This window comes from Bathycoccus prasinos (genome assembly GCF_002220235.1).
Source record: "Bathycoccus prasinos genomic : Chromosome_18".
NCBI classification, from domain to species: domain Eukaryota; kingdom Viridiplantae; phylum Chlorophyta; class Mamiellophyceae; order Mamiellales; family Bathycoccaceae; genus Bathycoccus; species Bathycoccus prasinos.
The window spans coordinates 97,491-122,973 of NC_023991.1; the positions used below are offsets into that span (position 1 = coordinate 97,491).

Genomic DNA, 25,483 nt, shown 5'->3' on the forward strand with positions numbered 1-25,483 from the left:
AGAAGAGCGAAAGCCTTTAAGACGACTAGGGTTTAACACCCTAAACAAAAAAAACGAGGGGAAAAAAAGCTTCAATTTGCTTCATTTTCGCGCGCATAAGTGCTCGATAAAACACACGTAAGACGACCATGGTCCGGGACGTGGACAACCACGGGCACAAAATCTGGTCCCCGTTCAGTTATGGTGGTATTCATTCTCCCATCGACGGGAATGCGAGTAAGAATACGTTCAACGATGCACAGAAAATGGAATTCGTGTTGCACGCAAACATCATCCATTCGGTACGAGTTTATATGCTCTCTGTAGTTTATGCGCGTCGCATTTCTCTCCCTCTCTCTCTTATGTGTGCGTGTTCTCATTTCTGACGACTTCTTTTGTTCTTCTTTTTACGAAACAGGAATACTTCCAAAACGCTTTAGTGCCGACGGAAGATATCGACGATTTGATCGATGAGATTTACAACGAGGTGAGTAATTAATTGGTTGTTGGTTTTCGATCGACGAGAGCGGATGATGAAGTATTATGATCCGCTTATTGCGTTTCAAGTTCGGGGTCGTCTTATTCTCTCTCTTTAACTCACTCTTTGTGTGTCTTCGTCGTCGTCTGAATCGTCTCGTACGATGTGCTTATTATTAACGCAAAACTCACCACTCGTCTTTATATCTATCGTCTCGCTCAAATCAAACGTATAATAAACAGGTATCGGACGTGGAACCGTGGATGTCCGGCAACGCTCGAGGCGCCTCGACGGCGTTTTGCATACTCTACCGAATCTTAGCCATGGAAAATGTGCCGCACTTTAAAGTGAACAAAATGATTTACCACCAAGATTCCGTGTACATACGATGCATCGGTTTGCTGTACGCGAGGTACAAGTTTTACAACGACGAGGAAAATTTGATGAAGTTTTTCTCCGAAGACGTGTTTAAAGATAAAAAAGAGATAAGCTTCGCGCCGTCCGTGGACGGGAAGAAGTTGACGTCTTTTTCTCAGTTCGCGATAGATTTAATCTGTTCTCAGGAGTACTTCGAGACGTTGTTCCCGAGAATACCGGAGGTTTTGAAGCGGAAAATGCAGGCGAAGATTGAATCGTGGTTGGACGGCGGAAAAAAAGTGGAAGCAAAAGGTGGCGGCGGCATCGGCGAGTGGCGGAGGAGTAAAGGCGACGGAAAAGGGAGAGTCATGTCCGTGAAAGAAAGTTTGAGCGTGAACGTCGGTCAGAGAGCGCCGCATTTGGCAAACGCGAGAGAACGAGGGAGAAGCGGCTTCGATCCGGAATCCTCCTCCTCTCGCGGCGGCGGCGGCGGCGGCGGAGGTTATCGTAATAAATATAGTAGCAGTAGCGGAAGGGGGAGTTTTTATCATCAGCGCGACGATAGAGGAGGAGAAAGAGGAGGAAATAGAAGAAGGGACGGGAGCAGAGACCGGTACGAAAACAACGACTACGGCAGAGGAGGAGTCCGAGGAGGAGTAGAGCGAAGAAGAAACAATTCAGACGACGACAATTATTACGACGACGACTACTACGGAAGAAGAGGAGAAGAAAGAGGAGGAAAAGGAAGAGGTGAAGAAAGAAGAGAATTGCCGTACGCGACGAGAGAGCTCCCGTATAAACGCTAATAGTATAAACACGAGCGGTTTTACGAGAATTCACCTACGTACTGGTACGCAGAGAAAAATGTGCTCCAAAACGCACAACGATTACTTCTTTACACGAGAGAGTGTTGAGAGCTTTTCCGGGTGTAATACACGCGAATACTAACACTAGCATCTATTCGATGAGAGAATCATTCAGGTTTTCGTCCTCGCTTTCCTCGTTTGATGTTGACATCATCCGACGCGTTAGAAAAAACTTCACCTATTTGCCTTCACAACAAAGAGCAGCTCTTTCTACTCAAACGGACAAACAATGACATCTTTCCGCCCATTCACATCCTTCGACCTCCTCAAATACAACCTCGTCAACACCGACGTGTTAACAGAAACCTACGGCTTATCTTTTTACCTCTCTTATTTAGCAAACTGGCCGGAATATTTCGTCTGCGCGGAGACTTTGAATCGTGAAATCAGCGGGTACGTCATGGGAAAATCCGAAGGAAAATCAAATCTCTTCCACGGACACGTCACCGCGATTACTGTCGCCCCTTCGTACAGGAGACAAAAATTGGCGAATAAATTGATGGAAACTTTAGAAGTAGTCACCGAAACGTTCCACTCGGAGGCGTATTTTATAGATTTGTTCGTGAGAGAGAGCAACGAAAATGCGATTCAAATGTACCGGAAAATGGGCTACGCGGCGTATCGAAGAGTCCTCGGATATTACGCCGGACCATCGACGTCATCGAATACTGACGATATAAACGACGAAACGAAGAACAAAGGGAATAAAAAAGGACCAATTTTAGGGGAGGACGCGTTAGACATGCGGAAAAGTACGAAACGAGATGTGCAAAAAGTGAGCGTCGTTCCCGCTCGGAGGTTCGAGCAACATCCGTGGGAGATCGAATGGCACTGACGATACGTATGCGTTTTGAAGCGCGTTTAATGGTGTTTGGTCGCGAAAGGTCTCGCAAAACGTCTACAGTCGGGAGATGTAAGAGAGAACGAGTATCACGAGACCGACAATTGAATAACGCGATGTAAAAAAGAAGAGCAGTTTAGTAGAGTAGTAATACTAATCGTAATAGCAACAACGAGAGCGAGAGGAATACCAACAACAACGCCGCGGTAGCGAAAGCGTCTTCGCTTCAGAGACGCAGACAGAGAGAAGTTGTGTCCTACCTCCCTAGCAGAGAGAGAGAAGAATAGAAAGACGCGCGAACCAAAAGTATCTCTCAAATGTACTCATACCTTTCTTAAAGTTCAACTGTATTCAAACTGTTCAACATTATTAATCCATCGGTATCGCGGCGAGCGAGCGAATATCGATCACAAGAAGGTCAATTCCTCACAAGTAACCTAAATGCATCGCACGCTTTCAGAGGCCAGTTTTCTCGAGACTCCTGGTCGTACTCGCACAGAAACGTGTGCTGCTGCTCTTAAAACAACTCCTCGTGTTCCTAAAAGAGTAGCATTCGCTCCTAAAACTCTTTCTTTGTGCATTCGAAGGGTGTTCTTGTTTGCATTCGTTTCCGTTATCCACTTTCCTCCGTTGTTCCAATTCTCATCCGCGTTGGAAACATCGACGATGAATACGATGAAAACGAAGTCCCCGTACCACGGCGTCTCCTCGGACGAACAAAAATACACTCAGTTACTCTTCCAAAACGTCCCGGGGTTCACTCGGTCCAAGTTAAAACCGGAGTACGCATTAATTGCGCACGAGTCCAGAGTCTATGGAGGTTTGTTCGGATGGACGAATACGCTCGGCGCGTACGTGGTCTCCCCGGGGATGAATAAAGCGACGATTTTAATGACCATGGTCTCTATGAATACAAACGCAAAATCGTACGTACCGTCACCGGGCGCGTGGCGGTTTGCGTTTGTTCTGGATGGCCAATGTTCGATTCGGTATCGAGACGAAGACGCCGAGGCGGAGGTGACGCGAGAGGATTTGAAAGCGGGGGAGTACTTTTATTTCCCGATGAATGTCGAGCACGAGATATACACGGATGAGAAGAATCAGTGCGAATTGGTCATGTACGAAGCGTTTACGAAACCGAAATTGAACGGTACACCGGATGAGTTTCCTACGGGGCAAAAAGTCATCGTCGGCGAGACGGACGCTTTGCCGAACATCGAAACGCCCGGGGAGATTTTTAGGTTGAAGAAACTGTTGCCGCAAACGCTCGAATACGACGTGAACTTTCACGTGATGGATTTCGCGCCGGGAGAGACGTTGAATGTGAAAGAGTTGCACCATCCGCAACACGGGTTGGTCATTTTGGAAGGACAAGGTATTTATCGCCTGAACGAGGATTTTATGCCGGTGCAACAAGGCGACGTCATTTACATGGGGCCGTGGGTGACGCAATGGTACGGCGCGTTGGGGAAGAACAGGACCAGATATTTGATTAGTAAAGACACGTACAGAGATCCGCTGAGAGATTCGAACCCGTGATTTCTACTACGATCAATAAAATAAGGTGATTATCAAGAAGAAAATGTGGAAGTTGCGTGTGTGATTATATATAACTAAACTGCTTTTACTTGTTTATCTCTATCTATATAATATATCTATAATATATCTCTATCTCTATCTATATATACGTATGCTACACCTATAAGGTATGGTAAAAACTACTGTATTATGGTGTATATTACTTCATCCACTCGTCTTTGTTATCTATATTATCAGTCGCCGCATTCGCCAACGGGGAAGACGGTCGTCCGCCGATTAAGTTCTTCAAGGCGCCTCCTGAGTTTTTGTTCGTGCCCCCTCCGCTTCGAGTATTCAATCGCCTGCTTCGTAAAGCCTCTAATTTTGAGGAGGTCTGGTGATGCGCGTGTAACGACGCGGTATTTCCGTACCCAACTTGCGTTTCCATGTTCAAAGTCGACGACGGATTCTCTCCCGCTCCGTTGAAATTCTTGCGCGCGCTGCCGAGCGCGATGTTCAACGTGTTCGGTAATGTCGCGCCAATGCCGCCAACTTTAAAGTCAGGCAAAGCCACGTCCGAGTTGTCATCAAAGCCACCGTCTGTCTCTTCGTTGGTGTTGTTGTTCTTGTTCTTTGCCGGCGACGGCGATTTCATCATGAGCATGTTCAAATTGGCGTTGCGCGTGGTAGCAGCCTCGTTGTTGTTGTTGAAGAGATTCATCGGCAACGGATTCGCCGAGTTGTTGACGTTACCATCGCCATCCTCGCCATCGAACATTGGCGATAACAACATCGATTTTTCGCTGTTTTGCTTCTTCTTTTGCGTAGTTGTCGACGTCAACGGTAACTTGCGTTTACCGTCGATCGAAAGCTGCGTCGGCGAACGGTGTTGCGAGGGAGGGTTTCTTTTGACCTCCACGCTACCGCTCGATTTCAACTGTTGTTGTTGTTGTTGTGAAGGCTGCTGCTTCGATGGAGTAGACTTCTTTGCCGTTGCGATGGTGATTTTTTGTATAGGAATCGCCGCTACGTTTTTGTTGTTGCCGTTGGTATGCTGAGAAGAAACTCCGTTTGGAGTTTTCTTGGCCGTGGACGACGGTCCAGGCGTGCGTTGAAAGCGCGAATGCGTTTTTACGTGCTCCAAAGACGATTTCTTGTTTGTCGTTTGCGTCGTCGCCGTCGAGTGAGTCGTCGTTTTCGTCGTCGCGGAAGGCGTTTTCATCGCGCTCGTTGGAAGCGCTTGGTGTTGGTGCGCTACGACGACCGGCGGGGGCGGCGGCAGCTTTTGAAAATAGTCTTCTTCGTCCATCGGCGCGCCCATTGGCGGCGCGATATCTTCTTCTTCTTCTTCTTCTTCAGCGTAAGCAATCTTCTTCTCTGCCGTTTTTTCCACGGTCTTCTCGCCGCCGCTGCCGCTGCCTCCTCCTCCTCCTTCAATCGATGGATCCGATCTTTTCTTTGCGTCGGCGGTCGCGTCGTCGTTTAATGTCTCTTCGCCTTGCGTTTCTTCCAACATCGCGCCCGGTAGCGGTGGTGCAAACCTACTCTCATCAACCTTGTGCCCTTTTCTCGCGCATTCTTCTAACCACTCTTTCGTGACGACTTTTTTATTCCAGTTCACGCCGGCTTTATACTTGGACCCTTCCGCTTTAGAGACCACGACGTGCGTATTCTTACCTTTTTTCAAATTCTCCGTACACTCGCAGCCGCAGATTAAGGAGAGCATTCGGATTGCACTTTTCTCTCGTTCGGTGTACGACGACGGGGACAAGACGACACCTTTCATGCTCAAAAATTTTCCGTCGTGGTCCATGTACGGTTGGTACGCCATAGACTCAGACGGCTTGAAAATTTTGCCCTCCAAAGAGACGCCTTCGAGAAAGTGCGGCGCGACGAAACGCGCGCTAAAGATAGCATCCGGGTTTTCTCGAGCAGCGCTGGCAATATCCGACGCTAACGCCTGCAGTTTCTTCTTCTCGCTCATCGAGGGTAACGCCGGGCAGATGATAAAGTCCGAGGAAGCTAACGTGGAGGTTGAACTGCCCCGTAAATATTCGCCGCCGAGAAGACTGATCAAGTTCAGCGCTACCTCTTTCTCTCCGATGCACAAGCCTTCGAATAAACTCAATTTCACGTTCGCTAAAGGATAAAGCTGCGATTGTTTAGAAGAGTGGTCGCTGGATTCATTTCGCGAATTGTAACCGTTTCTACCTAATAACAACGCGTCGTCCTCGTCCTCGTTATTCACCAAAGCAGTTTCGCCAATCGCCGCGCGAGTTTCCGGTATTTGTTCCGTCATCGTATTATATTTATTATTCTTGTCGTTGTCGCGACGAGACTGCTGCTTGTCGTTTCCTCTTCTAACGACGATATCGTCGGCGGCTGGCGCGTGTTGCTGCGTTTCTATATCGTCTTTCTTTACCATCGCGGGTTGTCTTCTCAAAGGATTCTTGTCTTTATCGATGACTTTCAGAGGACTCCTCTCCGGGATTCTTCGCGGAGGCGATGTATTATCGTTCTTGTAGTTTGTCCAGGACGTTTTCTTATCATCATCGTCGAAGGTTGTCACGGGATCGTTGCAGAAGGTGGGAGCTGCGATAACTTCCGAAAATCTCTCTTTCGCCACTCGAAACCTCTTTGATTTCGGCATCGTCCTTCCTTCCTCGCTACACTTTTTCAACCACTCAAACGTTACGCACTTCTCACGATGAGGTCGCATGTACGTTCGTAAAATGAAATCAACGTCTTTTTGGCACTCCAAATCGTCGTTGATGACGACGTGTGTGGCGTTTTGCGGATTCATGGCGACCGTAGCTCCTCCGGCTCTCAAAATTTTATGCGCCAATCGCGCGTTCTTCGCGCTCGGCCTTAAAATATCGTTCGGGTCTACCGCCGTACCACCCGCCGCCGGCGTTGAAGTGCTATTATTACTACAACTAAACCCAACCAAATACACTTTCGTGCTAAACAAATAGTGTTGTCCCCACGGCGTTTGATCTTCGTCGTACTCCTCTTCCAACTCTTTCGTCAACTCTTCTTTGGTCGGGAAAGGTACCTCCGGCTGCTTTTTAAGCAGTTCCAAGGACGAATCCGTTTGTTTGCTATTCGATATGCCGTTTTTAACGTCGTACTCGTACTCGTTCAACTTCACGCCTCGTTTCACGCAATCCTCCACCCACTTTTTGCTCAAAACCCACATGTCCCACATCCTCGCGTGTCTGTATTTCGCGCCCGTCGGTTCCTCTCCCGCGCTCGTTTGTTTCGCAATCAAATGCGTCACCACGTCCTTCTCCAAATCCGCGCTAAACACGCCTCCATTCTTCTCCACCATCTCTTGAATACCATTCCTCTCCTCCCACTGAAACCCAGTCACGCAGACCACGCAGTCCGTAAAAAATTTGAACGGAAATTTCTCGTACTCGTACGTCAACTCGCCGCTCTCGGCGCACGCGTCCATCCACACTCTCGACACGATTGGAATGTTCCTTAAAACTGCAATTTCGTATTTCGGAGAGTGCGAGGTGTTGGCGATTAAAACGTCGAACTTTGTGTTCGCGTCTTGGAGTTGGATGACGGATAATTGGCATTTGTTCGCTTTCCGTTTCATTTCCTTCTGTTTTGTGTTTAAAAGGTGATTTAGAGAGAAAAGTTCATCATCAGATACGTTTCAAAACCGACTTTGTACGCGAAGCCTTCGCGCGCGACCGTTAAAAGAGAACAACGAAAAGAGAAACACAGTGAAACGCGGTCTCATCGTGCAAAGTTTTTGGTATTTTCATCGCGTAAAGCGCGAACAAAAGCGCTTATATAACGTAAAAAACGTACCGTTTCCTCGTCCTCGAATCCCGTCAAAACCACCGTCAGAACGCCTTTCTTTTCTTTCATTGCATTCATTTTATCTCAATTTAAAAGTAGTACTAGTGCGTTCACACATCAAAGAAGCGTTTTGTCGTCGTCGTCATTTCGTTGAGGTCGTGATAAACTCTCTTCCGTGTGTGCATATATAAACGCAAAGAGAGGAGATCAATGAAGAGATTTTTCAAACAAATCGATTCAAAAATCCTTCGAAAGATCAGACAAAAAGTGCTCAGATTGAGTTTACGAGAAATTTTCGAAGCGCGATGATGTTTCTTTTGAGCGATGTAATACTGCTGATGGGTGAAGCGTTTATGTGTGTTATTTCTCGTATTATTCTTTCTTTCTCTCTCTCTCGAGCGTTTTCACTCTCTATTACTCGTACATTGTTATTTCCTGCCGCGCGCTGCCAAAGACGACGTCATAAGAGCCTTCTCTAAAGTTTCTATTCGTTTCATGAGCGCGAGTGTATCTCTTCGTTCCTTCTCCAAGGCCATTTCCGCGGCTTTTAATCTGGTCTCGACGTGACCGAAATTGTTCTTCGTCCACTTCAACTCGTCCTCGGAGAAGCGTTTCAGCTTTTCGTGATTGCGAAAGCTCGTTTGGGAGTGGTCGTGGAGTTGTTTTTCTAATCGAACGTGTTCGTGTTCTAAAACGCTTAATTTCGGGAAGAGTTTTTGGGTCACCGTGAACAAATGGTTCGCGCAATTGTCTCGCACGTGCGCGTCGAACGTTTTCTTCGTGATTGGTTCCGTCGGCGAACAGCAATCGAGTTTCTCGTACGGACACTCAAACGCTCGATTTTCGCACCGGTTCATCGCGTGCAAATCCACCTGGTTCCTTTTCAAAACAGTGCCGCACTTTAACGGACACTCGACTTCAAACAAAGGGCAAACTTTCTCGTCGTGCCTTTTCCTAAACTTTTTACTAAACCGTTCGTCGCACCTCTCGCATTTGACTTCGACCCACTCGCAGGCCGATTCCTCGTGCTCTCGAATCATTTTCCGCAACTCCTCCGCGTCTTCCGCTTCGCATTCAAACAGGCAACTCGCGACGCCTTTTTTTCTATCGTACATTCGCAAAATCTCTTTACTCGTTTCTTCTCTCGATTTATCATCGTCTGCTGCTAAAAACATCTGACCGAGGTCGAACGTTTTCATCGCGTTCGTTTGCGTTAAAGACGTTTCTTTCAACCTTCGAACTTCATCTTCAATCTTCTGCTTGCTCGTCAGATCGGTAAAGAACGATCGATTTCGGTCTCGGAAATCTTGAATTTTACGTTCCAGAGTTTCTAACGATACGCGTTGTTCATCCTCCTCGTTTTTGAGTATTCTTAGCAGTTCTTTCGCGTGCTCGGGCAACGCGTCGTGCGGTGACTTTATGAGCGATTTGATGCCAGATTGCGCATAAATGGCGCTATAGCAGATGGCGTCGAGCATGCGGTCGGCTAAGGTTTTGGAGGAGAAAACGCAGCAGTTTTTACATCTGTACGATTGCGTGCTCTTCTTCTTTTGCTTCGTTTCTTTTTCGTCGTTTGATGAGATCATGTTTAGGCGTCCAAAAGTCTCTAACGACTTTTAGTAAAGGGCGGATGATTTTATGACGATGATAGTAGACGCTGCTCATGTTTTCGTTTAATGTGTGATTCGATATGTATTCGATATAGTAAAATTACACTCTAAGAATTTGCAAACTCCGACTAAACGCGATGGCGATCCAATCCGGTTGCGTGGCCGACCATTGCAACTGGTTAATTTCCGCGCCGGCTTCGTACGCCAAGACGGGATCTAAGCCGCCTTCGGAGAGTTGATTGATGGCGCTTAAATCCCAAATCAACGCTTGCGCGTCGTCTCCGGCGGAGCATATGTGGCACGAGGAATGCGGGGCCCAGGCTAAGGTGTTGACGGAACTCGCGTGGCGTTTTAACTCGGCGACGGGTAACGTCGGGAATCGAATGTCGATTATGGCGACGACTTTCGAGTCCATGCCAAAGGTGGCCATGTATCGCGGGTCTTGTTTGTTCCAGCCTAAACGGAGTAAAGGGACGCCGATTTCTGGGTTTTCGTAGATGATCGTCGAGTGGTCTTTATCGCGTAAATCGAAAACTCTGACGGAACCGTCCGCAGAAGCAGAGGCGAAGACGTCGGGACCTCCCCAGGCGATGTCGTGGACTTCTTTATCGTGCGCGATGAGCTGCGTGTCTACGCACTCTCTTTCGATATCCCAGACCGTGCACGTGGTGTCGATGGACGACGTCCCGACTCTGTTGACGTTCGTTTCGTTCCAATCGAACGAGGTTAACGGCGCGCAAAACTCAGAATTTTTATTATTCGCCAACAACGCTCGGAGTTCTATTTTACCGTCTTCTTGTTGTTTGTTCGATGCGTTTTGTTGTTGTTGTTGTTGCTGCTTTTCTTGTTGTCCAGACGTGGACGGTTTCTCCGTGTTCGTATCTCTCCCGCCGCCGCCGCCGCCGCCGCCTTTCTTCAAGTTTCTTTTATTATTGTTGTTGTTGCTGATGTTAGTATTCCCATCATCGTTCTCTCGTTCCTCTTCCTTCTCATTCGCCTTCTCTTTCGCCGTCCCTCCGACGTCTTCGTTAATCTTCCAGATCCGTAAAAAATCCCCCGTCGTGGCCATTAAATCTTCGTGTTGGCACTCTTTATCCGGCACGAACATCAGTTTCGTGCACGGGTACGGGTGATCGAATCGTAAGTTTGGGTCGTTTAAAAATTTTCCGGTTTCTTCGTCCAGCGTGACGATTTCGACTTTGTTCTCGTACTCTTCTAAAAACGATCCGATGCCCAGGCGTAATTTTTTATCGTTTCGAACCTTTCGTTTATATCATCGCGCGTTTATCATCGCGTTTATCGCACGAAAGAGTGGGAGAAAGGAAGAGCATTTGTTGGTGTCAGTTGAAACGCGCGCGAATGATCTGACGTGTATAAAGTATAAAGTAAACAACATCGTGGATATAATTTGGATCCATTACGGAGAATAAAGAGCGGCTCCCGATTGGAATTCCATCGCATCATAAACAGAGAGTTAGAGAGAGAAAAAGAGCGACATAAAGAGCGATATGCACGACGCATAAACAACAAAAAGAACGTAAACGTCTCACCGACCAATTGCACGCGTAAATCAACCACGGCGCTTCGTAGGTGTAGATTTCCGCCTGCTTTTCTCCTGGATTCATGTTGAATTTCTCTCGTGTTATCTGAAGCTTTTTTGTGCGTCGAAAACGTCGAAACGAGTGAAGATTTTGAGTAAAAAATACGAGTAAATGTAAGTGAATGTATTCGAGAATTGACCATCTTTGACGCTCTTTAGATGCACGTAGAAGTGAACACAAAGAAACAAGACGCGTGTGAGTGATAAATACGGAAAAGAGCTTTCGAATGGTATCGTTTATGCTTCGTTCTCGTTCGAATTGAGCTGGTTTTTGTGCGTTTTCGAAAACGTTCGTCTCTCTCGAGAAAAAAAGCGAAGATTTTTATCAAAAGTGACAGTTGGTCTCTCTGGATTTCTTCAACTTTATGCCGTGAAGAGCGCGATATATATACACACACATATATATATATACTCTCTGGAGGGGAAAGAGTCGAAAACGTCGCGGAGACGATGGGGGTAACGACGAGAGGGAAGAAGAGGAAGGTTGGGCAGAGAGACGTGTGGGATTTAATCGTGAAGAACGATGATATAAGTTTCAAACACATTCTCCCGGGGTTGAATCAAACGGATTTGAAATTCTTGTACGAAGTGAATACGGAGACGAGAAAGTTGATTAAGAGATCGTCTTACAACAAGGGGGAGTTGCAAAAGGAGTTTAAAGTGAGAGAGATGTCGTCGATATCGACTTTGGAAGTAGCGTGGGAGCATTATCCGTGGGGTAAGTTGGTAAGGCAGTACGGCCCAAGGAGGGACGAACCATATTTCTGCGAGAGAGTTGCTCTAACGAATAAACTCGAGTTGCTCAAGTGGGCGCGAGAGGAGAAAAAGTGTGAGTGGGATAGAAGGACGATTCATGCGGCCGCATATCATGGTAATCTGGAAATGGTAAAGTATTGCGTTGCAAATGAGTGTCCTATTGATGAGATGGCGTGTGCATGTGCTGCCTTAGAAGGTCATCTCGAGGTACTCAAATACTTACGCGAAGAAGTCAAAGCGCCTTGGGATTCGAGAACTGCCACTTTTGCGGCTAAATATGGTCATCTTCACATACTCGAATATCTTGTTGAGCGTAAGTTTGATAAATATGACGCATGTGCGTGTCGGTGGGCGGCCGAGTACGGCCACTTGGACTGTTTGAAGTACTTGCGCGAAACCGCCAAAGCGCCGTGGAACTATTGGGCCGTAGAAGGAGCGCACGAGAACAACCACCTCGAATGTTTACAATACCTCCTCGACAACAACTGTCCATTACCATCGGGTTGGCGATACGAAGGCGGCGAGTTACACACTCCATAAAATCAACACAACACACACATATACGTACACGCACACATGCGCTTGTAAAAACACACATCACACAGGGAGAGAAACTCCTCATAAAACGTAACGCAAAAAAGAATGTGAAACTCGTACTACTAAACACACGTTATACCTGCGCTGCTTTCCAAAGGAGAAAGAATGCGAGCGAGAGGAAAGAACGACGACTACACTAGTACTTCTTTAGACCTCACCTCGCGATCGAAAACCATCCTCCGCGCGTTCGATCGGTTACAAAACGAACCCGTTTTGAGCGCAAAATTTGCCAAAATTGGAACCGCGTTTAAGGGCGAGAAAACGATCAACGTGCTCCTTTTAGGCTGCGATCGACGCGAAGGCATAAACGACGGGGAAACTAAACGGATATTTAAGGATTTGGGCAAAGAACGCGGCGTAAATTTGAGCTTGTTTGGACCGAATTTAGTTTTCGGTGATGATGATGAGAATTTGACAAGCAGAGGGAGGAGCAACGAGAGCGAAAGCGAAGACGACGATGAAAATGAAAATGATGAGGAGGAGAAGACAAAGGGAAAAGCGGCGCGAATAAACGTCGTCGAACGCGAGCGGTGTTTATTTCACGAGAGAAACAGAGAAAAGGACGAAATAGAATACGATGTGGCGTTTGCGTTCAACGCCGGCGTTTGGGGGTACGATTCCTGGTTGGAGAGCTTTAAATACGCGTTGAAAAGATACCCGAACGCGCCGATAATCGTCTCGGCGTATTCGATGAAAGAGTGCGAGTTGGACGAAGACTGCGTGAGAGAGGAGTTTGGGGAAGACGAGATTAAGTTCGTCTGGGAAGCGGAGGAAAACGAGGAGTGCGCTGGAGAGAGGACGGGAGGCGAGGAGAATGGCAGGGAGAATAGCGGCTGGATGTGTTTCGTTTCGAGTCGTTCGTACGGTGAGTAGAAAGAGATTTTATTTGGTCCCGTTTTACGTGGTACCGGTTTACGAAGAAGATTGAGTAGAAACGTCGTTCTCCGCGGCGACGGGGCAACTCGTTTGCAATCCACTCAATCGAGCCATAAACTTGGCGTGGTTTTCAATCATTTTCCACGTCGACGCGTCGCTCGTTCGAACGCCGAACCGACCAGGGCCGACATTTTCATCGTAAAAGTGCCAAAACATCGAGCCGCTGATTTTGTTCTCCTTGGCGAGTTTCTCGGTCGTTTCGAACGCATTTTTGAAATACATGTCTCGCTTCTTCATGTCCTCTTTTCTCTCTTCCGGTGATTTCCCGACGATGATACCAAACTCTTCCAAAACGAATGGTTTCTTTCCGTTTACGAGTTTCGCTCGGTTCAAAATGAATTGCTTTTGAAACTCGGGCGTTTCGACGTCCCAGGCGTCCGGCCAAACGTGTATCCCGGCGTAATCCACGCACGAAGACTCGACGACTTGCGACAAAAAATCTTGTCCTTCTCGTCCGGCCCAACGACCACCTCCTTTCCCTGGGTTCATGAAATCCGCGTCGCGTCGTCTGCTGTCGTCGCTAAATCCCTCATACCTATACGTTGTTTTACGTGTGATTGGTGTTTGATGTAAGAAGTAAGAAAAACGTTTTTCATGTCAGCGAACAATACAACAAAGAGAAGTGAAAAAAGAGACTTTGAGAAAAAAATTAACCCTATAGCACATACCCAACTGCAACTAAATGATTCGGCGCTTTCTTCTTCAGATATTCGCACGAAGCTTCGATCCACCGTCGCATGTCCTCTCGCGACTTGCCTTTCGCTCTCGCTTCGTTGGCTAGATTCCACGCCATAATCGTCGGATCGTCTCGGTACTGACGCTTCGTGATTGAATTCGTTCTGTACGCCAGGTAATTAATCGTTTCCTTGTAGTACTTCTGCGCTTCCTCGTCCGTAAAAAACTCGCTCTGATCTCGACACGTCCTCGACCATTCGCAATACTCTTTGATCCCGCCCGTGGCGTACCAATTATCCGCGAGGACTAAAACGACTTTAACCTCTCGTTTCTCGCACTCGCTGAGGAAGAAATCCAAGCCTTTCAACGCTCTCTCGTTCCAGGTCGTTTTCGTCGGCCTTAAAGCGTAGCCTTCCGTGATTGGATGCACCCAAATCCTCACCACTTTCAAGCCGGTTCGCACCGCCACATCGAGCTGGTTCGTGATGTGTTCTATGCCCAACTTTGGTGTCCATCGGTACGGCGGTGGCGCGTTTGAAGCCGCTTCGACGACCTCCCACTGATTCCACCCGGCGAACGTGAACGGTTTGTTGTTTAAAATAAAGGAGTCGCCGGAAACTCGAACGAATTCGTCCGTGGGTAAACACGTGGAACGAGGTGGTGTTTTATCGATCAACAATCGAAGCGTTTCCGAGAAATCATTTTTCTTCTGCGCGGAAACATTAACCACGACTTTGAGGATAAAGAAAAAGAAGAACAGGAAAGACGCGAGAGAGGAGGAAGAGGATCGAATCATTTTTGCGAAAGTGTTTTCGAGAGTCGTTGGACGCAAAAGCCGCTTGGAAATGATGTCGTTTTTTATTCATTGGATCACGCATGCACACATGTGGTTTTCCAACAACGAGGCTCGGGGTTAAAAAAGAATATAAATTTTCTTTCTTCCTTTCTTTCTCTCAAACGCACACAAACGCGTAGTAGTAGTTTAAATAAAGATATATATGAATTGAATGTAGTACACAACCGCATACAGTACGTAGCAATTGTCATAAAAAAAGTATTGCTAAGCTAGGAAACACCCTCTAAATTTATTATATCCGACGATGATATAAAACGTAATAATCTCTCTCTCTCTCTCTCTCTCTCTCTCTCTCTAACCCGATTGCGTTATGCGCAAACCGCGATGGATCAAAAATACACCACTACTCTTTTATTATTCATCCGGCTTCATGACTCTCTTCTCGGAGACGTACATGCCATCTAAAAATTTACGAATGTCCTTCTTCTTCACCAAGCACGAATCGTGGATCAACGCGCAGCTCTTGGAAACGTTGTCGATGTCGTTCCCGGTTAAGACGATTTGATCCTTCACGTCGCTCGATCGTTCCGCTTTCACGCCCGGCAACATCTTACATTTCCTCGGTCTCTTCTCGCCCAAAAAGTTACGAATTTCCACCGTGTCGCCCTTCTTTTCGTCGATGTTGATGTTAATCGGAAAGTGCGCGTACACCGCTCTCATCTTGTACTCGAACCCGTACAAAACGCCGTCGAACAAGTTGCTGATGTTCGAGCACGTCGATCGCAACGCCGAGGTGATTTTACTCGTCGGAAAATACATCGCCGCGACAATCATGTTGTTTTCCTTGTCGTGGTGTAAATCAATCTTCGCGACGTGGTTGAAATCTCTCTTCAGTTCGCCTCTCGGCCCCGAGACGGTGATTTTGCGGCCGCTCATCTTCACCGTGACGCCTTCCGGAATGTCGAGCGTACGCTCCGTTTTTACGAGTCTCATTCTTTTTGTTTTCTGTATATAATGTGATGATGAATAATAATAAGAGGTTGAACAATGAGAGGTTAGTATTAAAGAGACAAAAAGAAACCGTTTAATATCAAAACATCAGATTAAAGGAGGAAACAAGACCCCTCAAGCCAAAGTCCTTTAAGTCCTAAAAAAGAGAAAATCCAAGACTCTCGAAATCTCGTCGAAATCGACGCGCAAACTCGCCGTCGCGACGCGAATAAAACGCGATTACGCGTTCGGTGACATCCAAAACTATCGTTTCTCTCAACAAAATACGTTTTCATCCGAAAAGCGATTCAAAACGACGTCCGCGTTTGTGTCCTTTTCGCGACCAAATTTCTCATTTTTCGCGATGAAGAAAAACGAAATGCAACGATTCTCATCGCGCATACGCGCGTTCGAGAGAAAGAGAGACTCCTCTCTCTCTCTCTCTCTCTCTCTCTCTCTCTCTGCTACAAAAGTATATCGAATGCAGTGCGAGTCGCAAAGCACAAAAAAAAAACGTTCGCAACGTACCTCTTTATCGTCGTCTAAATCTTCTTTTAGTGTGACGCTTAGAACCAAAAATGCGAAGAGAGAACCAAAAATGCGAAGAGAGAGAGAGAGAGACAAACACAAGCTAAACCCTAAACATATATCTAACACCCTAAACAAAAAAAAAGCTTCAATTAATCTGCTCACAATCTGCCCTCACATTGCCTTCTGACTGACGCTCCTCGGAACACCACGCGAACGAGAGTTTCTTTCCCAGAGCTACGTGTATTATTGCTCGTCAGTGAGAGCGTGCTTTTTGGTGAATTCTAGCGGCGGAGAGATTTTTATTCGAGAGTATATAAGAACTGAACTCAAAAATCCATTTTCCCAAGCCGGCGGCGGTTCTGTTTTGCGTTCGTCTGACGTTTACGCCGGCAAAGAGAAGAACTGAAGAAGACAAAGAAGAAGTGTATTATCGCACGCAAAAGTAATACGATCAACGAGAGAGTGAAAGCTCAAACGCAAAATCATCGTCGTTCTGAGAAAGAGCATCGTCCCAAATACTAAGAATACTAAGAGTAAGAGTAAGACCAAATGGCAGGCAAAGAAGACCAACAACGAGAAGAAACTTTCAAGGCGAATCCGGAACATCCATCGGATGGAGATGTTCAAACACCTCTCGTCTCCTCGCGCTTGTGCATAAAAAACCTCCCGAAACATTACACGGAAGTGAGGTTTCGAGAGCACTTTTCAACGATCGGAGAAGTGACCGATTGCGTGATTAAAAATACGCACGGCGGTACCAACGATAACGACTCGAGGAGCAGTTGGCGGCAACATCGAAAGCAGCAGCAGCAAACTTCTCGATGTTTGGGATTTATTGGGTACAAAACGGAACAGATGGCCATCTTAGCGCAGAAATATTTCCACAACACGTTCATCGATACGAGTCGGATCGATGTCTCGTTCGCGGCGAGTCGGAAAGAGCGAGCGGCGTTGAGCGAAAGGAGTTCGTGGTCGAAGTATTCGGCGGGGACGAGCGCGAACGAGAGATTGAAAAGAGAGGAAGAGAAGAAGTTAAAAAAGAAGAATAATAAAGAAGACGAGGACGAGGACAGAGAGGAAAAGAAAGATCCGAATCGATTTATCGGCGTCCGGGAGCGGATTAAGATGGAAAAAGCCGCAAAACTGAAGAAAGAACAGTTCGTATCGCCCGAGGAGAAAATGTTGGAGGAGAAAATGCGAGAAGATCCGAAATTGAGAGAATACATGGCTTTAATGCTCCCGAAGAGTAAATTCGCGGCGAAATTTTGGTCGGACGGGTTAGTGCACGAAGAAGACGATTACCTGTCCGGAGGTCCCGCGCAAACGAAACTCGCCGACATCGAAGATACCGAAGGCGGGAACGCAGACGAGGATTCAGACGACGACGAGTACCAGGACTTAGAGAACGACGATAGTAGTGATGATAATGGTAGTAGTAGTAGCGAAGAAATAGATTCCGATTCAGACGACGTTAAGAAAGACGACGCGGTTTCGGACATGGAGTATTTGAAGGCGAAGAGAGGGAATTTTAGCAGCGATTCAGAGGATTCCGAGGAGGACGAAGAGGAGGAAAATTCTTCGGACGACGACGACGACGACGAGAACAACAACAGCGAAAAGAGTAGCGACGATGAAAGAAAGGAATTTTCCTTGGAGAACGACAACGACGACGACGTCGATAATACGGAGAAGAAAAAGTCATCAAAGAAGTCGAAAGATGATGAGAAAGCAACAATAAAAGAAGTCGAAGTCGTCCAAGCGTCGGACATGGAATCTTTACAAGAAACCGGTCGCGTGTTCCTTCGCAACCTTCCGTATACGTGCACGGAGGAGGAAATATTCGACCACATGCAATCTCACGTCGGAAAATTGACCGCAGTGCACGTCTTAGTGGACAAGTCGACGAAACAGAGCAAAGGATTGGCATACGCGACGTTCGCGTTGCCGGAAGATGGCGTGAAATGCATCGACGTGTTAGACGGTGCTATTTTCCAAGGTCGCATTTTACACGTATTACCGGCGAAACGAGCGCCGACGAACGCGGAAAAGAACACGTTAGGCGGCGTCGGGAGGATAACTATAATAAACGACGACAACGGGGAAGACAACGACGACGAGAACGACCCAAAAAACTCTTACAAGAAACAAAAAGAGCACACGCGCAAAGCGGACGCGGCGGATAAAAAAGCATGGAACGCGCTCTTCATGCGTCAAGACACCGTCCTCTCCGCCATCGCCGCGATGTACGGCGTGGACAAAGGCGATTTGTTGAGCACAGAAACCGAAGACGTCGCGGTGCGGGTCGCCCTAGGTGAAGCTCAAGTCATCGCAAACACGAAAAAAGAGCTCGGCGATGTCGGCGTAAACGTCCACGCGCTCGAATCTGCAGCGGAATCGAGAGAAAATGTCAAAATCGCGCGTTCGCAACATTCGATTTTGATTAAAAATTTACCGTACGAATCCGAAGAGTCCGATTTGCGAGAGATGTGCGAAAAGTTTGGCACTTTGAGTCAGTTGGTGTTACCATCGACACGGACGATTGCAATCGCGGAATTTCTAGAGAGCAACGAAGCGCGAAGAGCGTTTCAAGGGTTAGCGTACAAGAGGTACAGACACGTTCCGTTATACGTCGAATGGGCGCCGAAAGACATTTTCAAGACATCGAAGAAGAAGAATGACGACGACGATGATGATGCAACAGAAAATGACGAGAGAAGAACAAAGTTCACCAAAGAAACCTCTAATAAAGACGATGTCGAGGAGGATCCGGAAGAAAAGTCTAAAGTTCTCTTCGTGAAAAACATCGACTTTGCCACCACGGACGAGAGTTTTCTTCAATTCTTTGAAAATCTTTGCAAACGCGCGGGAGGAAAGAACCGAAGACTCGTCTCCGCCAAAATCGCCCGAAAACCAAATTCAGACGGTAAATCTCTTTTATCCAAAGGATTTGGTTTCGTCGAGTTTGAATCGCACGAAACCGCCTCGATATGCTCGAAATTAGTCTCCACCGGCATCGGGAAGTTAGACGGTAAAGTCTTGTCGATCGAGCTTTCGAGGCAGAAAATGTCTCGAGAAACCGTCGAGGACGACAACACCAACGCGCTCGCGATGAAAAAGAAATCCAAAATACCAAAAGGCAAATCAGCGACTAAGCTCGTGCTTCGGAACGTCGCGTTCGAGGCGACCAAACGCGACGTGCAACTATTGTTCAATCCGTTCGGCGTTCTGAAATCCGTTCGCGTGCCGAAGAAATTCGACGGATCGCACCGAGGTTTCGCGTTTATTGAATACACGACGCAAAGGGAAGCGACGGACGCGATGGACGCGTTAGGGAACGCGCACTTGTACGGGAGAAAGTGCGTGATTGAACGCGCGGACGAAGACGAGACTGTGAATACGATGGATGATTCGAACACCAACGCGGCGGTCTTTGGCGAATCAAACGTGGAGAAGTTGCGGGAGAAAGCGAAAAGGCAAATAGACGGAGGATTGAACCAGCGGTCTTCGAAAAGACAGCAGCGCGCGTAGTTTTGTATAATACTAATTGCTGTACCTACTGTAGCTTTAATAACATCTTAATACTCTATTTCTTTGACCTTAAGCTTCTTCTTCTTCGTCTCGTAACGTGCCGAGCAAAATGGTCGCCGGCCCGGATTGGCCGTTTTGCATCACCGCGGATTTCAAAACGTCTTTAATCGTTTCGCTTTCCATGATGCTATCTTCGTCATTCGCATCAATAGTCGTCGTTTTTGTAGTCGTCGTCGTCGTTCGTTTCACGGACTCTTCCACGTGCGACCCGAGCAGTTGCTCTCTCAACGCCGCCTCGTACGCGACGTCGAAATCTTCCGCTTGTAAATCGAGTTCGTTTTGAACGACGTCGTGTTCGACTTTTCTCCTCAAATCGTCTTTTGGATTGTCGTGAAAAGCTAAATCTTTCGTGAATTGCTCTAAAAACTGTTCCGACTCCGGGTCGTCCATCAAAGCGTTCATTAAATCGCGTTCGAACGCGTCGGCGTCGAGTTCCGGCGGCGCAATCTTTTTCTTCTCCTTCTTGGAATAACTATTACTACTATTATTACTACCGTTGTTGATGTTGTTCGCGCGTTGCACTTCTTCCGCGCCTTTATACGTCGCTTTCGCGTTCATAAACGTCCCGAGTTTTTTCCCGACTCGTTTCACGTCCTCGCTGAATGCTTTCTCTTTCTCTCGCCGTTTATCGTCTTTGAGATCGTCGTCGAAATCGAATTCGTCGTCAAAGGCGCTGGGTCGTCCATCTTCGTCGTCGTCCGAGAGAGGATGCAATTCGCGCTCCGCCGCTCGCGCTAAAATCTCGTTGTCTAAATCGCGCATGCCGTCGCGCATCCACTGGTCGCTTTCCGGTTCGAGGTTTTGTACGTCCTCTTCGTCTTCATCTTCCTTTGTTTCTACAACACGTTCTAACGCGTCCTTGAATTGCAAAATCGCCGCGATTTCCTCCGCGTTGAATGTCTTCGCCAAATCCTCGTCGTCTAAACTATCATCTTCGCTGCTCATCAAAAGCTTTTCCAACGCAATCTCCATCCCGACCGTTAACTTCATCCCGATATCAAACGCGTTGTGCAAATCCGCGTCGGTTGTTTTCGCAATCACATCCATCGGATACTTTCTCGGCGCGTCGAACTTTGCTCGAGCGAGTTGCGCGTACGCGCATCGAGAGAAGCGAAGCGTAACGGAGTCCATCTCATTCATCATCGCGTCGTCTTGGATGACGATGGAACTCTCCTCCTCTTCCTCCTCCTTTCCCGCGTTTGATTCGGCGGCGGGAGTATTAAAGTTCAAATTGCGAAAATCTTTCGAGCTTCGCACGTCCGCAGGCGTCCGCTCGTAAAACACGCGCGTCGCCAATTGAATGAACGTTTGTTTTTGCTTCATCGATTTCATCCCAACACGTTGCAAAGCTTTCCTCACGCGTTTCGGAAGTAACGCTCGCGCGAGATGTCTGGACGTTACGATCGCCTCCTCGGTTTGATAATATTTTTTCATCTTGTGCTCTTTGAGATGCGCGTCGATCGCATTGCCTAGCCTGTACTTCTTTTGATCAGAAGCTTTAATCAACGCATTCAACGCGTCCACATTCGTCTTCAGCGCATCCATTCTGTCTTCTCTTTCTTCATCATATTCCTCTCGTTCCTCCTTCCTCGCTTCGTCCTCCGGCTCGTAAACGACGTGTACCGCGCCACGTCTAATGAACGTCCTCCCTTCCGCCACGTTCGGTTCCACCCACATCGGTAACACGTGCGCGCATTCTACCAATAAAAACTCCCCGTCGTCGTCGAACATGCGAACGGATGTGTCTTCAAATCGTACACTCAATCGAAACAAGATGTTCGCGACCATCCACTCGTCATCTAAAGCGTCTCCGAATTTCGTCGATCCTTTCAAGCACCATCTTTTCGTCGCGTCGCAGAACGCACGGGTGAGGTTGAATCCTTCTCGGTGGTAACAGTAAGCGTCGTAAACATCATCTTTTCGCTTCATTTTCGATGATAGTAGTGCTTCTTTCGCTTCAAAGTCTTGCTCTAAATGTTTGAAAATTTCGTTCTTTTTCTCCTCCAACGCGCAAGAAACGTCGTCGAAGTAGATGAGATACTGCACGCAGTTTGGCTCCAAAGTGCGAGAATTATAGTCATTGTCATCATCACCGATATGATTTAGTTTTTTTCTATTTTCCTCTCGTTCGGATGCATTCATTGTGTTCTCCTTGTTAGTGCTAAATTATGAGGAGATTCCCCTTCAGACTTAATTGGTTGTTGTGTGGTACTACCGTACGTAGTATAGTGGTACAATATAGTATGATGATGATATTACAGCAATTTAATAAGTCTCTCTTTCAATTCTTCTTAACTTTGTTCTCTTCCGGTGGATTCGCTCGTAAAGTTTGGAAAAATTCATTCAACGTGCCGACGGATTCGTTCGCGCCGCCGCTCGTACGCACGCGGCCTCGAACCCATTTGCTTATTAAGTTTATGTTCTCGCGGTTGTGACAAAACCTCTGGTCGACCAAGAAAATAGCGGCGTAATCGTGTAAATGCCGAACGCATCGACCGAGCGCTTGGTTATACGCTCGAAACGCTTGGTGTTCGTACCATCGATTGCCGTCGAGTAAGTTTTTCTGCGCGCCGTGCGCGGAGGAGTTGAACTGTTTCTTGAGGTTCACTTTGACGTCGCCGAGGTTCGGGAACGGGATTCCGATGCAAAACACCGCCCGCGCGGCGTTGTCTTTAAAATCCAAGCCTTCTGAACATTTGCCACGGAAAACGGCAAAGAGTAAGGAGCCTTTCTTTTTCAAACCGTCTCTGAAGTCTTCGAGGGTTTCGTCGAAACCTCGAGATCCGCCGGTTTCGAACACGATTTTCTTGTGCTTCGAAATCTGCGCGTGGTGTCCGGTGGTGTGGAACCACTCGTCCGAGATCCTCTGGATGAGTTCGTAGGACGGGAGAAACACTAATACGCCTCCTGGAATGTGTTTGCAATACCGTAAAAGCATGTCGCCTAATCGCGCGGAAAAATCTTGGCCGCTCGATTGTAAATTTCTCCTCGTGATGGCACCGAGCGTATCGAGACTTTCCACGAAGATTTGGTTGTTCGGAACGACGTGCGGGGCGTCGACTTTAATCGGGAACGGAACGCCCAATTCACCCTCTAACGAAGACGTCGGAGATAACGTGCCTGAGGTTAAAATCACGCACCGCGCTTTCTCGGCGACTCGTTCAAACGCCACCGCCGGCCGGAGACACCACAGGGCAAAACCACCAGTCTTCTCGTCGTGTTTTGGTTTGTCCGCTGGGTTGCTGAACGCGTCGTGCGCGAATTGTGCGATGCATAAGACGTAATCGTTGGAGTACTTCTTGAACAAGGAGAATTTTGTCGCGATTTCGTTCGCGAATCGCATGGCTTGCATGCCCAAGACTCCGGTGACTTTCTCGCCTTGTTCCGAGATCATTTGCATAGTTTTCGATTGCTTGGCCGTTATCGTTTGGACTTTTTTCAAAACGGAGTCTAACGTCTCCTCTTCTCGTTTTGGGTTACACAACGCGTCCCATAACTCTTCGATTATGACGTTCGGATCGCTTATCGTTCTCGTTTGTTTGTATCGATCGAACTCTTGTCTCTGTTTCATCTTTCTCGAGATCCACGCGGCAATTTGAATCAAGAAGTTCTTCACCGGTAAAGCTTCCGGAAAAGTGACAACCAATATCCCAATTTCGTTCAAATATCTCTCTAAATCTTTCTCGTAGACTTCCACCGACGCGCCTTCTCTGCAGACGTCTTCGATGTTGTGTCCTTCGTCGATGATGATGGCGGCGTTTGTTAAATCGATATCCATCGCCGCGCGAATGCCCTCGTCGAAAATGTAATTATACGGACACAAAACAAACTCGGCATCTTTGTATAACTCTTTCGTGACGTAAAAAGTGCACGCCTCGTGTTCCTCTGCGGCGTACTTCAAATCTTCGATGTCCCAAATGTGCGCGTTTCTCATCTCGTCTAATAAGTGCGCCTGGCGATTGAAATACGCGCACTTTGAGCTCGTCGAATGCGGCGGCACCGCTTTCACGCACCCTCTGGTCATCTCTTGACACTCCTCGTCCGTTTTCTTGGCCGGACAGAACTGTTGTCGAGATCCTAACACCGAAAAGTTTGGCCTGTACGGGCACCTCTTCAACTCTCTCGCTAACTGAGCGATTTGCGAATGCGTTCGCGAACACAAGAAAATTCTGGGAATTTCTTCCTCCTCTCTTTCCAACCTTTCCATCAGATTTTTCATCGATTGTTTTTGGTCGTTATCCATCCTCTCGGGGTCGCTATGTTCGTACTTCTTTCCTCTCGCGTTCTCTTCGAAATTTCCATAGCCCATACCCATGCCCATCGGCCGCATTTTCGTTTTGATGGGTTCAGAAATCCCTTTCCCGTCCGGGCCTAAACCTTGTCCGGGTAAGTGGCCCATTTTCGCTAATAACTTTGCGCCGATACCACCGTCTGGTGGGAGTACGTTTTTCGAGGAGTTGTTGTTGTTGTTGTTCGTCGTCGTCGTCGCAGCTTCTTCTGACTTTATCCTCGCATTATCTTTATCTTCTTTAACTTCTTCTCCCGTTTCCATTTTCACCGTTTCCGCCTCTTTCGCGCCGACAAACATCCCGTTCGCGGTTCTCCACCCATCCGGCAACCCTTTATTCTCCGGCGCCGCCCCAATTTTCGCCCGTTTCTCCCAAATCTGCCTCCTCATCTCCTTCTGAAACGCCAACGACGCGCACAGCAAGGCTAAACTCTTCCCCGTCCCCGTCGGCGATTCCACCAGCGCGTGTTGCTTCGTCTTGAGCGCTTGCAACACTTTCGACATGACAATCTTTTGCGGAATTAACGGCGTCAAGCCTTTCGGAAACGCCACGGGAATCCCCATCATCGGGAACGTGTTCGACGAATCCGGTCTTTGCGTGGCTGGGAGGACGTAATGCTCTTTCCGTCTCTTTCGATGTCCTTTCGCGTTGTTGTTGTTGTTCTTCGCGAGCGAATCTTCTTCTTTCATCATCGTCTGCGCGGAATCTTTCGAATCCCCCGGGGTTGAAAAATCCTCCTCGTTATCTTCTCGTTCTTTCTCGTACTCTAAGTTTACAACTTTTCCTTTACTGTTGTTCTTCTTCGTGGAATTGACCATGTGTTCGTTCCTCGCTTTCGTCGCTTCCCGGAAGAGAAACTTGACTGATTTTTCGCTCTTGTATTTCTTCGTTTTCGTCTGCGCTTTGTGGTTGGGGCGATGATTTTCATTTCTCTCTTCTTTTATTACCCCTTCGTGTTCTTCTTCTTCTTCTTCCTCTAAAACAACAGAAACATCCTCCTTTGAAAACGCATCATCTTCTCTCCCTTTATTCTCGTTTTCGTCGCTCATTATGAGCACGTGTTCTTGTTCTCACTGAGAGCGTTGTTCTTCTTCCTCTTTTTCTCACAATGAGGCGCGAAACGAGATTTTTAAAAATGTCGCGTCGCTTTATATTTAGGGTCTTCAAAGTGCTCAGATTCGATGAAATGAGATGACCTTCTCTGATCACAGATACATATCGCTTTCATCAAACTCTTCTTCCGGAAGACGACGAGACCAT

The 25,483-nt window shown here is 47.4% G+C and overlaps 14 protein-coding genes across 14 annotated transcripts; 6 read left to right on the forward strand and 8 right to left on the reverse strand.

Annotated features, from left to right (window-relative positions):
* Positions 1 to 720: 720 nt before the first annotated feature.
* On the forward strand, positions 721 to 1,620 carry Bathy18g00540 (predicted protein; the record flags this gene model as incomplete). The annotated part of the gene is made up of 1 exon (XM_007508080.1): positions 721 to 1,620. The coding sequence occupies one exon, from the start codon at positions 721 to 723 to the stop codon at positions 1,618 to 1,620; it is 900 nt and encodes a 299-aa protein (XP_007508142.1).
* A 289-nt stretch (positions 1,621 to 1,909) lies between these two features.
* Positions 1,910 to 2,515, forward strand: Bathy18g00550 (N-acetyltransferase 5; the record flags this gene model as incomplete). Its single annotated transcript, XM_007508053.1, has 1 exon — positions 1,910 to 2,515. The coding sequence occupies one exon, from the start codon at positions 1,910 to 1,912 to the stop codon at positions 2,513 to 2,515; it is 606 nt and encodes a 201-aa protein (XP_007508115.1).
* A 447-nt stretch (positions 2,516 to 2,962) lies between these two features.
* Positions 2,963 to 4,060, forward strand: Bathy18g00560 (putative allantoin catabolism protein; the record flags this gene model as incomplete). Its single annotated transcript, XM_007508123.1, has 1 exon — positions 2,963 to 4,060. The coding sequence occupies one exon, from the start codon at positions 2,963 to 2,965 to the stop codon at positions 4,058 to 4,060; it is 1,098 nt and encodes a 365-aa protein (XP_007508185.1).
* A 199-nt stretch (positions 4,061 to 4,259) lies between these two features.
* On the reverse strand, positions 4,260 to 7,646 carry Bathy18g00570 (predicted protein; the record flags this gene model as incomplete). Its single annotated transcript, XM_007508149.1, has 1 exon — positions 4,260 to 7,646. One exon carries the CDS (start codon positions 7,644 to 7,646, stop codon positions 4,260 to 4,262), a length of 3,387 nt encoding a protein of 1,128 aa, XP_007508211.1.
* A 637-nt stretch (positions 7,647 to 8,283) lies between these two features.
* Bathy18g00580 (predicted protein) lies at positions 8,284 to 9,441 on the reverse strand (the record flags this gene model as incomplete). Its single annotated transcript, XM_007508175.1, has 1 exon — positions 8,284 to 9,441. One exon carries the CDS (start codon positions 9,439 to 9,441, stop codon positions 8,284 to 8,286), a length of 1,158 nt encoding a protein of 385 aa, XP_007508237.1.
* A 124-nt stretch (positions 9,442 to 9,565) lies between these two features.
* On the reverse strand, positions 9,566 to 11,090 carry Bathy18g00590 (WD40 repeat protein; the record flags this gene model as incomplete). Its single annotated transcript, XM_007508182.1, has 2 exons — positions 9,566 to 10,726; positions 10,962 to 11,090. The coding sequence occupies 2 exons, from the start codon at positions 11,088 to 11,090 to the stop codon at positions 9,566 to 9,568; spliced, it is 1,290 nt and encodes a 429-aa protein (XP_007508244.1).
* Positions 11,091 to 11,515: 425 nt separating this feature from the next.
* On the forward strand, positions 11,516 to 12,361 carry Bathy18g00600 (the record flags this gene model as incomplete). Its single annotated transcript, XM_007508150.1, has 1 exon — positions 11,516 to 12,361. The coding sequence occupies one exon, from the start codon at positions 11,516 to 11,518 to the stop codon at positions 12,359 to 12,361; it is 846 nt and encodes a 281-aa protein (XP_007508212.1).
* Positions 12,362 to 12,523: 162 nt separating this feature from the next.
* On the forward strand, positions 12,524 to 13,248 carry Bathy18g00610 (predicted protein; the record flags this gene model as incomplete). The annotated part of the gene is made up of 2 exons (XM_007508057.1): positions 12,524 to 13,170; positions 13,224 to 13,248. The coding sequence occupies 2 exons, from the start codon at positions 12,524 to 12,526 to the stop codon at positions 13,246 to 13,248; spliced, it is 672 nt and encodes a 223-aa protein (XP_007508119.1).
* An 82-nt stretch (positions 13,249 to 13,330) lies between these two features.
* Positions 13,331 to 13,843, reverse strand: Bathy18g00620 (cellulase; the record flags this gene model as incomplete). The annotated part of the gene is made up of 1 exon (XM_007508152.1): positions 13,331 to 13,843. The coding sequence occupies one exon, from the start codon at positions 13,841 to 13,843 to the stop codon at positions 13,331 to 13,333; it is 513 nt and encodes a 170-aa protein (XP_007508214.1).
* A 166-nt stretch (positions 13,844 to 14,009) lies between these two features.
* Bathy18g00630 (predicted protein) lies at positions 14,010 to 14,825 on the reverse strand (the record flags this gene model as incomplete). The annotated part of the gene is made up of 1 exon (XM_007508165.1): positions 14,010 to 14,825. The coding sequence occupies one exon, from the start codon at positions 14,823 to 14,825 to the stop codon at positions 14,010 to 14,012; it is 816 nt and encodes a 271-aa protein (XP_007508227.1).
* A 414-nt stretch (positions 14,826 to 15,239) lies between these two features.
* Bathy18g00640 (60S ribosomal protein L9) lies at positions 15,240 to 15,818 on the reverse strand (the record flags this gene model as incomplete). Its single annotated transcript, XM_007508166.1, has 1 exon — positions 15,240 to 15,818. The coding sequence occupies one exon, from the start codon at positions 15,816 to 15,818 to the stop codon at positions 15,240 to 15,242; it is 579 nt and encodes a 192-aa protein (XP_007508228.1).
* A 1,077-nt stretch (positions 15,819 to 16,895) lies between these two features.
* Bathy18g00650 (predicted protein) lies at positions 16,896 to 19,874 on the forward strand (the record flags this gene model as incomplete). The annotated part of the gene is made up of 1 exon (XM_007508089.1): positions 16,896 to 19,874. One exon carries the CDS (start codon positions 16,896 to 16,898, stop codon positions 19,872 to 19,874), a length of 2,979 nt encoding a protein of 992 aa, XP_007508151.1.
* A 69-nt stretch (positions 19,875 to 19,943) lies between these two features.
* On the reverse strand, positions 19,944 to 22,076 carry Bathy18g00660 (regulatory factor Sgt1; the record flags this gene model as incomplete). The annotated part of the gene is made up of 1 exon (XM_007508034.1): positions 19,944 to 22,076. The coding sequence occupies one exon, from the start codon at positions 22,074 to 22,076 to the stop codon at positions 19,944 to 19,946; it is 2,133 nt and encodes a 710-aa protein (XP_007508096.1).
* Positions 22,077 to 22,215: 139 nt separating this feature from the next.
* Bathy18g00670 (predicted protein) lies at positions 22,216 to 25,272 on the reverse strand (the record flags this gene model as incomplete). The annotated part of the gene is made up of 1 exon (XM_007508163.1): positions 22,216 to 25,272. One exon carries the CDS (start codon positions 25,270 to 25,272, stop codon positions 22,216 to 22,218), a length of 3,057 nt encoding a protein of 1,018 aa, XP_007508225.1.
* Positions 25,273 to 25,483: the final 211 nt, after the last annotated feature.